The 14,046-nt window shown below is 40.1% G+C and overlaps 1 protein-coding gene across 2 annotated transcripts in view; it reads right to left on the bottom strand.

The window, feature by feature from the left end:
• arhgap10 (Rho GTPase activating protein 10) overlaps positions 1 to 14,046 on the bottom strand; it is a 43,822-nt gene that overhangs the window by 15,250 nt on the left and 14,526 nt on the right. For both annotated transcript variants that reach the window (XM_063883854.1, XM_063883855.1), the window contains exons 6-18: positions 12,905 to 13,015; positions 12,651 to 12,755; positions 11,905 to 12,034; positions 11,022 to 11,128; positions 10,786 to 10,880; positions 10,016 to 10,097; positions 9,778 to 9,820; positions 9,604 to 9,672; positions 9,081 to 9,155; positions 6,091 to 6,175; positions 3,991 to 4,049; positions 2,329 to 2,434; positions 280 to 439 (exon numbers count right to left, since the gene is read on the bottom strand). In XM_063883854.1, the coding sequence (XP_063739924.1) occupies positions 280 to 439; positions 2,329 to 2,434; positions 3,991 to 4,049; positions 6,091 to 6,175; positions 9,081 to 9,155; positions 9,604 to 9,672; positions 9,778 to 9,820; positions 10,016 to 10,097; positions 10,786 to 10,880; positions 11,022 to 11,128; positions 11,905 to 12,034; positions 12,651 to 12,755; positions 12,905 to 13,015 (1,227 nt within the window). The remainder of the gene's footprint in view (positions 1 to 279; positions 440 to 2,328; positions 2,435 to 3,990; positions 4,050 to 6,090; positions 6,176 to 9,080; positions 9,156 to 9,603; positions 9,673 to 9,777; positions 9,821 to 10,015; positions 10,098 to 10,785; positions 10,881 to 11,021; positions 11,129 to 11,904; positions 12,035 to 12,650; positions 12,756 to 12,904; positions 13,016 to 14,046) is intronic.

Raw genomic sequence — 14,046 nt, 5'->3', positions numbered from 1 at the left:
CCAGGGTGTCCAACATTTATTGTCGAAACAGAAAATGTTGCACTGCAGAAAAATCCTCTAAATTGCAGTCAGTCCAGTAAAGATCTGACCAATCAAAAACAGACAATGCAATAAAAAGTATTCATCTCTTTTATAATAGACAAGGTACCAATAACTTGCATTGGAAGCAATTCTGCTGTCAGACATTTTTGGGGATTGTTTAGCTTCTGGTTTATCACTTATTGATAGCACGGTCGACACGGCTCTGCGTGTCTGCTGAATCCCAGTCCTGAGTGTTACCTTTTCATCGTGTTCGATGAGGATCTCCACCACAATGTTCTGGAACTTGAGATCCATGATGGCAGCAACAGTGTCCTCCTGAGGCCTCATTAACGTCGGGCCGAACACCACGCCCAGGTTAGCCACGGTCATCAGGTTCAGTTTACTGTGAGCCGCCACCCTGAGGAAGACAACAGCTCACATCAGACACATTTCACTCCCGATTTTATAACTCACTTCACTGATGAGTTCTGTCAGGAGAGAATGAGAGTGGACTTTGGAAATAACCCACTTTATACTCGTGATGTTCATTTTTTACAGGAGAAACTGGATAGATTAAATACTAACTAAGATAAACAAGGAAAATTATACCAAATTCTTAGTGTAATGGATTCCTGTTTGGAAATTATGAAGAAAACAAGAAAATGAAGACAAACAGTGACAAATATCAACTACTCTACAACTTGGCGGCCTCAAATACACCCTTGAAATGGCTTTGGTTTCTACGTGGAAATGTAAAGGTGGTAATTTAGTTAGTAGATAACAGCCTCACTCATTAAATATAAAGGCCTTTTCTGAGAAAATTGCTCCTCTGCTCTTTTTCCTAAAGGTCATTGTTTCATTTTATAACACTTTAATGGTTTTATGATGTTGACAGGAAGGTGGGCTTTCTTTAAGGCAAGGCAGTTTAGTTTTTAATAAAAAGCACTGCAGGAAACCCTCAGGAATGTATTGTTTCCTCCTATAAAGCGCGATTTCACAATGAGCAAGCATATCAAAAGTCCAAAATTGCTTTAGAAATAGAAAAGGATGTTGCAGGGATTACTTTATTTTAAGTTATCATTCCCTACACTCATGTTATCATTCCCTACACTCATACAGTTTTACATAAAAAAAATGTAAAAAACAGAATTGTGCAACTAGACTTTTTGAGGTTACACACACCAAATATAATGCTGTCTAAATCAATTCCAACAACAACTATCAATACTTCTGGGAGTGGGTATTCTCTTTATTTAAACACTAGGTCCTTACTTGAGACATCGCAGGATACTAAGTTTAATTAAGTCCTCTAGATCAGTTTTAAAAATCAGAAACACTCCAGTAAGTAAAACTTTATCTCTAGAGGTGACTAAAAGTGTAGAATAAGACTGAATTTGAAGAAGTTAAACGGACAGGTGAAGAGATTTCACACTCAGAATGTGATGATATGCAGGAGAGCAGCAGAGACAGTTTAAATAGCTTCAAAGGATGCCTTTGAAGACAAAAACATTGGTGACAACTCACATTTATAACATCTCTGAAACCATTTCAGATAGGAGTGTGAAATTCTGGCTTTGCTTCCTTCCCCTGCAGGACATGCACGCACGCCAACTTCAGAAAAATATCCGACTCTCTCCAGTCTGGAGAATTTCACGCTGGATAATCCAAATTCAATTTCAATAGCGCTGCCTTTTTACCAGAGCCTGATTCTGCAGCGGGTTTCTATGAAATAAGATCCACCAGACTTTCACTGCCTCAGGGAAGAGGGATTATTTACTTATCTTCAATTTGCTCATATTTAGTTTATAAAAAGCTTGCTGAGGTAAAACCTTGTAATGTTAGCGAACATTATTTCTTAAATCTTTCTTCCTATCTAATCTCACAAATGGAGTGATGCACAATAGTGGTCTATCCAGGGGTGTATAGAGTAATCTCAAGAGAGGGCTTAATTTGAGAGGTCCATTTAATTTCAGTGCGCAGGCCGGCTGCACAACGGCATGCTGAACAGGATACACAATCCTCCCTCTGCAACTTTTAATAATTTTAAAATGACCTGAGAAAAGGCAAAAAAAAGAAGTTGAGCCGCTTGTGGCATTGATTTTCTTTCCCAGCAGTCACTCAGTAGACGGAGAGAAGATGGAGTGACAGCAGGGAAGGGGGAGTGAAGAGAGTGGGAGTGAAGGAGAGAGAGAGAAAAAAGCATGTGGAGTGAGAATGAGGAGACAGACAGGAAGAGCGGAGCGAGAGAACTGAGAGAGAGGGGGCGGAGATTGGGTGAACTATGACCAAGGAAGTATGAACACTCACTTGGCCAGATGCTTCATGAGCAGCCCGAGGACTTGTCGATTCTTCTCTGGTAGTTTGTGGACCAGGCAGTGGACGGCTTGGATGCGAGACTCTGGACTACCGCCCTCTGTTCAAACGCAGAAGCAGCCATGCAGTGGCATTAAATTACACACATTTCTCTGTGCTCCCCAGGTGGCAAAGAGCCAAATCAGCTGCGATCGATAGCGTACAAATTTAGCAAACTGCAAATTTAAAGACATGATGATACAACAATGCAATGTAAATTTCAGCAGAGGGAAATTCAAGTCACAGACACACCGTTTAAAATGTATTTTGGGAAAGAAATAGTCCCTCAAGTACTTCAAAAGTCCTTAAAAATATTTGGAAAAACTGAGAATTGAGCCAAACTAATCAGACCTTTAAGGCCACAATGATCAGAGGCCATCACCCTGAAGTACGAGGATTTGAGGATGATCCATTGCAGTTTAAATAACTGAAGAAGAGGTGTGAAAGTGATATATGGTCTGAAGCCTGCACATTTTGGCAGCAGGAGCCACTATGCTGGCGAAGGAGATAGCTTTACGTTACTGTCGCTACGGTATAAAAGGGTTGTGTTAAAACCCCCAAGATCATCTCTTAAACATTTCCTCACACATGGGCATCTGACCGCCCACACACACAAACACATACTCATATGCAGACACACAAAACATCATTACTATGGGAACGACAAGGATTTAAACATGAAAAAAAGCTGCTTATGGATGCTGTCATCCATCAAAAAAATATTCATTGCTAATCCATTTTTTCCCCCTCGTTATGAGGGCATTGCGAGCGCCTGATAAAAATGTCAACCTGATCCAATTATAGCACTTGTTGTAATAAGATTCAAGTCTTGGCCTGCTTTAAAAACATTTGCCACATAAATGATGTTATGTGGGCGGGAAAAAAAATGGTGTCTTTTTTGCTGTTCAAGGTCACTAACTGGACCATTTGAGGGCATGCAAATTACAGCATATTTGTTTTTTTATACCTATTAGCTATCACATGTAATGGCCCATTTGGCCCCACATCTTTAGTGTCAAGTTAAAACGGGTGGAAGTAATATCAAGATGGGCAGTAAGCTAATGTGGGATGCTAATAAGTGTCAGAAACATGGTGTTGTTAAACTGAAATGTCACAAATGTATGTCCGAGCCTAATTCAGCTAAAATACTTTTTGGTCAACCTGATTGGATAAACTGTAATCCCTGGAAGTCAACAACACATATATTCACATTTCTCATTTAAAACAGTGTCCTCAGGTGTTGGGAGTGCAGATTTCTGAAACCCAGTAAGGACACATAAAGGTATAGCATTAAACATTAGATTTTTTACAGGAATCTGTCGACTGTTTCAGTCTAAAAATGAGGACAACTGTGGATAGATCCTAATCAGCATTCAAGACACACAGACCAATAGCTTTCAGACTATGAGTCGCTTACTTTGGAGGATTGACCACCACAACCCCTTTAAAGAATTGGTTAAAAACTTACAGAAAGTTATTAAAAGTAATCTACGCGTTTTCACTTGACTGCATGCTTTCTATAACAGTAAACCACTGGATTGCAGAGCTCAAACTGGTGTAGACGTATTACAGTCTGTGCTGTGATTCAGTGATGGTAGAAAAGGAAATCAAACTTACTCGCAAGGCTAATAAACTCTTTGTAAAGTCCATAGGTCATCAACGGCTCAGGAAGGCTCCTACATAGAGAGTGAGAGGAAGAGAGAAGGATGGGGGGGTTGGATAGAGAAGTGAGAGTTGAAGTGAGCGAGGGGGGACAGAAATAGCCGGCACACTGTTTTATAGGGTCTGCACACAGCAATGATTAATGTGGCCGGGCCAGGGGATGGAATTAGATGGTGCACACGTTGAGATAACCAAGTTCATCTGAAGGTACTTCCACACTGCAGCTGGCCACTGGCCAAAGGTACTTAGCCTCAGAGGAAACTGAGGAGATTGATCCTGCGTTATTCCAGCGGGCCAGATACAAAGTAAAAGACAAGTCTGAAACACTCAGCATGGTTTAATATAACATAACAATATGGATATGTAAGCTAAACACTGATACAAATGTTGCAGTGCGCATTGCCTGGCTTAAAACACAGGAAAGCTTTACTTTACTTTGGAAGTTATAAGAAGAGAAGACTGTGATTTTAAAATGCTTCTTTTTAAGAGGCCTGGTTTTTCCCTTTCCTGTAGTTATATAGGTTTCTGTGGCTGTAAATGTTCTCCAAAGTTCAAAAGTGTCTCTCTCAAACACCCGTAACGCCTCCATTGGACTCCATTGTTTACTTCCATAACTCTCTTGCTTCTATTGGCTAGCGCTCCAACACATTGTACGTGAATGGTTGGGACATCAGAGGACAACAGAGCCGGCCAGCCCCCAATCAGAGCAGACTGGGCTCTGGTTTCAGACAGAGGGTGAAAAGAGGAGCAGCAGCACAGGCAGTATGAGACAAAAAAGAGCTTTTTGATCATTAAAGCATGGAGACATGTCACAGTAGAGACACACAATACAATTAGGAAGCTGAAAGTGAGCGTAACATGGCCCCTCTATACAGCAGAGCCTAAAACCAGCCAATTAAAACAGAACCTAATCAAAAAACACTTATGACTTCATTATCGCACATAGTCGTGAAAACAAAACATCACGAGCTGTGTCGTTAATCTTTATTTAATTATTATTTAGTTTTAGCAATGTCTAATACATTTCTAACAATAACATCATAAATAACTGCTGATAGTTTGATCATAATTAATATTTTGCTACTCAATTTGCAAATTAAATCTGTTTACCTGTTCAGTACAGTACAGTAAATGTACCTACATGAGCATCATTTACCTCTGAAAGGTGAAGAAAAGGTAAATCAAAACAAGTTGTCATTCAAAAGAAATGTCTTTATGTGCATGACAGTACGGACTGATGACGGCCTTCTACATAAATTGTTCAAAAACTGTTTGGTAAATTCCAACACAGAAAATACAACTTTGCTCTCATTTAAATAAGCAAAGTCAACTCAATTGGTTGCCAGGGTCAACTCAGAAAACTGCCTCAGCTTCTTGAAACCATACTACATTTTTAGTCTTTGAACTCCCCCCTCACTATCAACCAGGAAAGAGTTGGTGAAAGCCGAACAGTCACATGGTTAGCAGTGTGACCTCTCAAGGAGTCAATTATGCAAAAGCACTTTGCATAATTAACTCATTTCACAAAAGACAGAGACGACAATGGATTAAATGTTTCATATTCAAGTGAACAGAATCTCTATCACATTCATCAAAAGAGAGATATAGAAAGAAAATGTTCCGTTAACCCCTGGGATGTCTCAGGTCAGATGTAGATTTGCTAAGGCACATGGCTCTGAATGATTTATGCACCGAGCACTGGCGTAGTTTATTTTGACTGACAGTAAGAGGAATAAACAATATCAACGCTTAATGGAAACTTTTAGGGCTGCAATTAAGGATTATTTAAAGTATTGATTCATATTTTATCATATTGTAAAACAAAAAGAAGTCAGAAAATATTGAAAAATGTAATTGAGCATTTAAAACAAAACACAAAGCATATTCAGTTTGAAATCCCATCAGAGAGAGTAAAGAATCAAGACAAACCGTATCTGTGAAGTATTGCTTCATTGCAAGTTAATCTTTTCGTCAATCGACTAAAGTATTATAGGACGGCTGGCTCATATTTATGTCTGTATGAGAGTGTGTGTCTTTCATCACACAGATCCTTACCTCAGATAAAGCTTCAGTGCACTTGTTATCGTCTTAACGTCCCAGTCCTCGCTGGTGGACAGATCCACGTCATTGTTCGTCTCATCTGAACGAATCAAAAACAAGAAACATGTTTTACTAACCTGAAGAAACAACCACAAGCTAACTCTTGTTTTTTTACATAAAGCAACAGAATATTCTTTGTGATTTTGTGGGCAGCCTAGAAAGTCTAAATGTGTAATATAAATATGTTACTTGTAATTAGCCATGTGAGGATAAAAGCAGTGCTTCCAGCCTTGGGGGGTGGAGTCAAACCTCAGTGGAAATGGAAGAAAGTCACATCTTCTGTAGAGGACTGCTGTTTCTACACTCATTACAAGTTTAATTAATCCTTCACTACTTCACCGGCTCCATGGAGACTCTAGGGCTGTGTGGTGTTGAAAATACAGGGGGCTTCAGTGACACCTTAAGAAACCTCTGATGAATTAAAGAGGATGTGGAAGTGTAATGTGTCAGTGAGTCAGACTCCTGTACTGTACAGGGCTGAGGTCACCATGCAGACTTCAGCTTTGTGGGTTTTAGGTGGTGTGTGACTTGAAAATCTGAGCACTGCAGTCAGGAGGAGTGTGTGTTTCTCCACCTTCTCTGTCCAATATCAACTTCTGAAAGCAAACGTTTTTAAAGGAGTGTTCATTGTCAAGGTGCCTCTGTACGTGTGTATGTGTGTTTGTGTGTGCTGAGATAGATGGGGTCTGCTCAGGCTCTGAAGTCTGCTCTTGCACAAACAGGCTTTGACTTGGTTAGGTCAAGGACACAGAGGAACATGTTTGGCAGCAGCAGTTGGAGTAGCATTGATTATGGGCGTGCTGACCACAAAGCAGAAGCAAGTCCAAATATATATAATCTGTTTTATTTTATCTGAGTTTACACCAAGGCCTTTGGGAACATCACTGTGAGAAAAACATTCTGCTACACAAATCCATTATGCAGGAATGGTTTAGTAAAATATGGAGCAAATTGATGGGCCACTGTACACTTTTTAAAACTCAGAGGTGACTTGAAAGACAGTTTAAATTTGTGTGAAATTAAGTTCTCGATAAACTATACCCGATATAAACATTAAAGTGTAGAAATCTGCAATGTCATGAATCACAACAATGCATTCATGTGTGCTGCAGACATGTTGACTGCACCAAAAGTTTAAAGAGTGGACTCAACAGGTAAAATGATGAGGAAGCAAATGTGTGTGCTTTTACAGGTATGTGCAGTGATGAGTATGTCTACTTGCTTCTACTTTTATCACTCACGCCCGCATCAAGCTGTAATTAGGGATACTTCTTCTTCTAGGTCTCTTTATTACATTCTACAGGTAACTATTTCTTTAAGTTGTATGTTAGCACCGGCAAGTGCAACAGTATTAATGTCTGAAGACATGCACCGTTATGTCAAAATAACATCGGGTTCCTCCCCTCTCTTATACCTCCTCCTGTAAGTGAGGACGTTCAGAGCCAGTACATTTGATTGACAGGAGGGTGTACAAGTTACTTTTCTTCTAGCATAATCAGATTTGCTTTGCAACCTCTTGTGGGTCCTGGACTCTCTGGCCTATAGTGTCTATAGCCAAAGCCTGTCTGAACTGAACCCAAAGAGGTAAGCCCTCCATCCCTGGTGTGAGGGGCGCCAAGACTCATCAAGAGTAGTTTCAAGAACTTGTTTTTAATTAATATTGTTTACCAAAAGAAGAAAGCAGCAGAGACATCTTGGGTAAGCATTCTGAAATAGTTATGAAAATGTGGAATTTATCAGGAAGTTCTTTAGAAAAACCTCACAGCCTTCCTCAAATGTGCCTCACTCTGCAAGTATATCTATAGAACTAAGACGTCTTACTCAGCAGCTGTGATAACCGTTTCCCACCAACACCACACTCCTCTGCTCACTTTTACAGTCTTCTTCCTGGTACATTGTTGCCTGACACTCGATAGGTGCTCTCTTTGTTTGTACTATATATGATGGGAAACTTGTTTTCTATCACTCTGTCCTCTCTGATTGGACGCTGGCCATGTCGGTGGGTGAGAGATGAAAAGGAGGAGGAGTGGGAGGATCCAAAGTCTTTCTTAAGGGTTTAAAGCTCAGTGCTCCCACTCACTGTGAACAGTTGTATGCATGAAAGGTTTGCAAATCTCTTGGTTTTTGTGTAAGTAGTTTACCTCTGTCATTTCAGGGAAAAAATATAAGTTGTGTTCTAGGTGGTTAATAGTCAGGCAGAGAAACAAACATTTTAAGTGTAAGTATTATCTGTATTTTCCCCATTCACAGTATTATGTGGAATGTCAAGCCCACTGACGAATGCTTATTTTACTACAGTCTGGCTTTAAGAAACTTTTAAGAGTGCAACAGCACAGTGTTAATGCAGTCCACAGCATGAGTCGGCACGTTGTGGGGCTGGATTTGGAGAGGAAGCTGAGACAGGTTGGCGGCTGCCTCAGTTTGTTGTCATTCTGAACACAGAGCTGAAAGTGAGCCGGTGTCTGCTAGAGACGGCAGGAAACCAGAGAGCAGACAGGGAGCAATAGAAAGGACAGAGGACAAGTTCGATAAAAAAAAGGACTTGAGTAAAGGGATTCAAGACAAGTGAGACGAACTGAGAAAACGGACTGATAAAGTAAGCCAGCCACGTGCGCTAGAGGCAGTTTTTAGGGGTGTATTAATGAATCAAAAGCCAAAAAGTGCGGGAGGGGCGCTGTCTGGGGGATATTCAACTAAATTAATCGAAACTTAGATAAACCCAAGCACTTGATGCACTTTGGAGGGACGAGGTTCTGTTGGTACGAGACATGAGCTGATTTTTAGGAAGTATATTTTTAATGCTGCTCGACGTCAGCACAGTCAACTAACTGGGAGCAACCTACCATCACAGAGAAAGGGCAGTATAGCTTGTAAATTAAAGTCTCAATTCTATTAAGCTCTTGACAAAATACATTTCAAAAGCAGAAATGTTACTAGAAACTTACCAATCATTAATGAGACGAGCTTCTGGACCTTGGAGGATACCCCAACAACTCTGTACAGGCCTTGGTCATTAATACCTGATACAAAAAAAACAAAACGTTGTTTGTTTAACACTCATCTTAATAAAGTCGAAATTGACAGAATATTATATCATGTATATACACACATAACAGCCCTGTAGTTGTTTGTGGAAACTATATATCAGATACATGAATATGTCATTGCTATTTAATCAAATTCAGTAAGATAAACATTTCCATAAAGAAATGTTGCAGAACTTTTTTCCCCAATGGAAAAGAGGTCAGATAAGCAAATGAATAAGAACTCCAGTCCAATGAAATGCATTAGTATTATCTGCAGTCGACACTTCCTGCTACCTGCCACTCAATGTTGGAGCAAGTCTGCCCCCTTGTGAGCAGATAACGGTACTGCACACATGTTACCGTAAACCTCCATTAATTCTCATGTAATCTGTTCTCTCCAATTAAAACTGAGCTTTTCTTTAAACACATGGGTGAAGCTCACCTCTCGTCTCTATGGCGCTAATGGAATTCTTCATAAAACTCAAACCCACATCATCCAGCTGGGCATCAACTGCAGCAGGAAAAACAAAACATTTCATCAGGTGACACATTGCTGTTAAGAGAATGAAGGACATTCTGTTAAAGATACAAAGTCTGGCACAGTTAGATGTCTTACTTCCTCTTTCTTTAGAATAGGTCCTCCCAAGACAGTGTCCAAACTGTAAAAAAATAAATCATCATCGTCATGTCTATTTAAAGTTTATCAAGGATACTTAAACCTTGTGTTAGGCAGTAAAGTGCAGGTATATGGAAGTGTACTGAAGTCAAAAGACGGCAGAGAAACAGAATACAGTGGGGCCACATGAGTACAGTGTGAGTGGTAGATGATGACAGAGTGCAGGCAGCTGACTCACAGGTTCCTTCCCACCCATGGCCTCCATCCAAAACTTGTGGTCATCCTCTGACAGAGCCTGTACTGTCAGCACAGTGCCGGGCCTGTTGAAACAGCCACACCACATCAACATTAGACAAAAGAGGAGCAGCACAATAACGTAAGGGGATGATTGTCAATATCACACTTATTGAATGAGCAACTTCAAAAAAAAACACACACCCAGCCAAGGACACTTGCTTCTTAGAATTGCAGCAACAAATGTAATCCCTATTAGTCATCAAAGCTGGTTTATGAGACACGAGACCAGGTGGATATCAGGTTACTCATCCCAATCAGAATGAATGTGTGGACTCGTGTTGCCATACTAAATTTGGGGTATTGCTCTTCTATTAATACAACAGAAAAAGGGCAGGGTAGAGTTAAGTCAAGACAAACTTAGGTGTCTATTCCTGGAGGGCACAGCAGGGTGTGACAAACCCTCCGAGCTAAGTTTGTGTGGGCAGCCCTCCGACACCAATCCTGCTCTCCTGCTTTGCAGTTAACTGAGATCAGCGAGTGTGTGGAACTAAGATCTTTAGCAAGACTACTAATGTGGAATATCACAGCAGATAATCTCTGTCTTTGAAGAAGGCACATGTCTTTTTGTTTTTTTCTATTAATATTAAAAGAGTCATCCAAGGGAAACTTTTCAAAAACGAACAGTGACATTTAGACAAATTAACAACTGCAACCACAAGCATAATACAAACACAGTGGTTTTAAACACAGTGGCTTTGGATGGTGACCTACCGGTCTGTTATGTCAAGTTCTAAGCAGAACCTCCTGTCCAACACATCTGTCGTTTTGCGGAGACAGGATTTAAGCGTGACAGACTCAGTCTCACCCTGAAAACAAAAGACCAAACTTTACTGTACTGAATGTTGTAGTGACTACAATGAATAGAAATAGCATAGCATTTGAAAGTTCAAATATTGCATAGTGGCGGAGATATAACCACCAATTCTATTTGTTCTACGACTACTCACAATCTTGCCACCAGATCTGTGGTCAAAGGTCATCATGTGCAGGATCTTCTGCTCTTTGACAAACGTGGAGTAACGCTTCACCCAACTTGAGCCAAAGGGAGGTGGTCCTGCAGAAAGGATGTAAAACAGACGTTCAACTAGAGCTGTGACAATAAGTCTACTTGTCTAATAGACTATTGACAAAGAGTTATTGCTAGCTATTCTGAAAATAGGGTACAATTTCATGCTAAAATATGTTTTTTCAGCCTCTCAAATACTGCATTGATATGTCCTGCTTTTCTGTTTGATATCACATTTAACTGAATGTTTTTGTGCTTTAGACATTATCTTGGACTGGGTTTACCATTGGTCAATATGTTGTGCTTTATATAGACCAAACAACTAATTGTTTAAAAAGGTAATTGTCTGCAGATTAATTGACTATGAAAATAATTGAAGCTTCACATTCAACACTATTTAGGTCAGCAAGTAGAGCCATGATAACAAAACTTGTATACCCTCTGTTTTTCAGCAACATTTTGCAGATGCATCAGACTGGATGACTGCTGCTGTTGAGAGTTGCATTCTGGTTGTTTTAATCATATTGGGAATGAAAGAAAATAATTGTTCTGTCCAAAATTTACAAAAACACCTTATATATTGTCACTAACAACATACAGCAGGTACAGAAGACAAGTTTTAATATGGTGAAAAACCACTCCACTTCCTTGTTAAAGGAGTTACAGGAAATGGCATTGTACCATGACATAAAGCAGTGTATTTTTGGAGAGTTTGTCATGAGTTCTAGCCTTGACTTTATTTCCTTGCAGCAGAGTGTGTGTTGTGAATGAGCGTAATATGACTCCCAATATTAAAATACATTCAAACTATAAAAAGGTCTTACGTTTTTCCTGAACATAGAGGTAGCCTGCAGAGCTGATAGCGCTGGTCTGTCTGTATTCTTGAGGTGCCTCCCTTATCCTCTTCATCAGTTCGTACACCTCTGACCGCGCGCCCTCAAATCGACTCCTCGTCTGGAGAGGGGAGAGGAAGCAAACAAACGCTCCAGGAAGTCACTTCCTGATGCTCAGCGCTTAGGTAGGACAACCTTGCTAATGAGAGGTCACTGCAAATCAAAACTCATGAGCTTCCCTTGGAAACCCCTTTTATCTCTGAGTAATCAGTTGAGTGTTTGGTAGTTATCTGAATGAAGAATGAAACCGAGATACGGCAGTAATGGCACTGCATAAAAGAAACCAAAGGGATGGAGGTACGTAGTAATAGGTGGTATAGGTTCAGAATTTTTGCTCAGGAGTTGGTGGCCATAATGGAGACCAAAAGGCAAGTCAATATTGGACTTGTATCTGACGGATAGACAGAGAGGAGTCCAAAGGCCCATGAAGCTCTGTTGTTTAGTGTTAGGTAGGAATGATTTTTACGATGGGAACTTTATAAACTGTTTTATTACAAGGGCCCTCTCTGCCCTCGAGTTGTCAACATTGTTTAAATTTCCCTCTGAATCATAAAACGCTCAACATGTTTTCTATTAGGAAGAACAAAATCACATCAACTGAATAGAGGCAATTGTTGTCATTGACTCATCCTTGTCCAAAGTCCTGATATAAGAATAAAACCTTCATCCTTTCTTACATTCTGAATATTGATCTGCAGAGCTCTTTTATAATGGTCAAAGTCCTTGGCAAGCTCGAAGCCCTGATGATAGAAGGTGAAGACGGTCTGAAAGAAGGCCAGCATCTGAAAGGATCACAACACAGGGGAAAAAGCACAAGTTAATCTAACTCATAACAAAAGCACTTATAACCTAACCCCATGTGACATATCCTCTACTGCCCTTCACTTTTATTAATGTGAAAAAGACAAGCCAGGTCAGTGCTGTCACTCACCGGCTCCACACACTCAAACTTCTTCCTCTCCTGGATCTCCTGCAGTTTGCACACATATTCCAGTGACTCCTCCTGAAAGTGCAGCCTCACGCTTTCCACCTGGAGGTCTGCCTGTGGAGGTGGAGAACACACACAGCGATGATTACAGAGGGATGCATGGAAGCAAAGAAGAAAACATTATGATCACTGCGATACAGTATAATTTGAGGTTTCACCCTGCTATGGCACTATAGCGTGTGTTCTAATGTCAAAGTGATTCCTCGTAAATCTTTCACTGAAATTGTTAAAACAATTATAACTGGGTTTTTCGGTATTACATATTCATTTTTATCCTACTGACATTTTTACCGTGTCAAATTCTTACAAAGGGGATATTACAGTTGGTTGGTTAGTGCTCTAGCAAATTATTATATTCAAATCAATGTTCTATATATAGCTCCAAATAACTGGTTTGTCCCAGACGACTGCATAATCTTTTCAACGTCCAACACCCTCTGTCCTTACACTTTGTAATCAGATGAGAAAGTAGGTACTAAAAATACCCCAAAACTGTTACAGCAAAACAACAGTATATCCCAAAATGTCCTCAAGAAAGGATTCCTCTGCTGAGCTGACATGTATAGACAGAGGGAGCACTCATGATCAAACCTAGGGGCAATTTAGAGTTTGTAGTTCATTTACAGCAACCTGCATTTCTTTGGACTGTGGGAAGGAACTGGAGCACCCAGAGGGCAGATTCACAAACACAGTGAAGCCCCAGCAGGCCAGGGGGAGTAATTGTTTACTTCTTTCTGTGAGAGGACAACGCAAACCACTGTGCCATCCCAGAAGTACAGTTAACATCATAAGAACTGTAGAGTAGCATTGCTTGAATATTCTAGGAATGCAATATAGCACTATGCAGTATAAATCAAATGTTTATTACGGGATACCAAGAATTGTAATGCAACACAATTAAAGCAATACGTAATATACCTTCTTACTACAGCAGAATTACTGCCTGATATGCTCTGAAACTAAAAGTAAAATACTGATAAGTAACACTTTGAGTAAGATCTAAATTCACACAGGCCTGTCACGATAACTTAATTTGTTGGACGTCCCAGAAATAGTTCGGATTAGCCACATTGTCATTTTAAGAC

The sequence above is a fragment of the Eleginops maclovinus genome, chromosome 5 (assembly GCF_036324505.1).
Source record: "Eleginops maclovinus isolate JMC-PN-2008 ecotype Puerto Natales chromosome 5, JC_Emac_rtc_rv5, whole genome shotgun sequence".
NCBI classification, from domain to species: Eukaryota; Metazoa; Chordata; class Actinopteri; order Perciformes; family Eleginopidae; genus Eleginops; species Eleginops maclovinus.
Note: the sequence above shows the minus strand (reverse complement) of the source record. Positions and strands in the feature narration are given on the sequence as shown.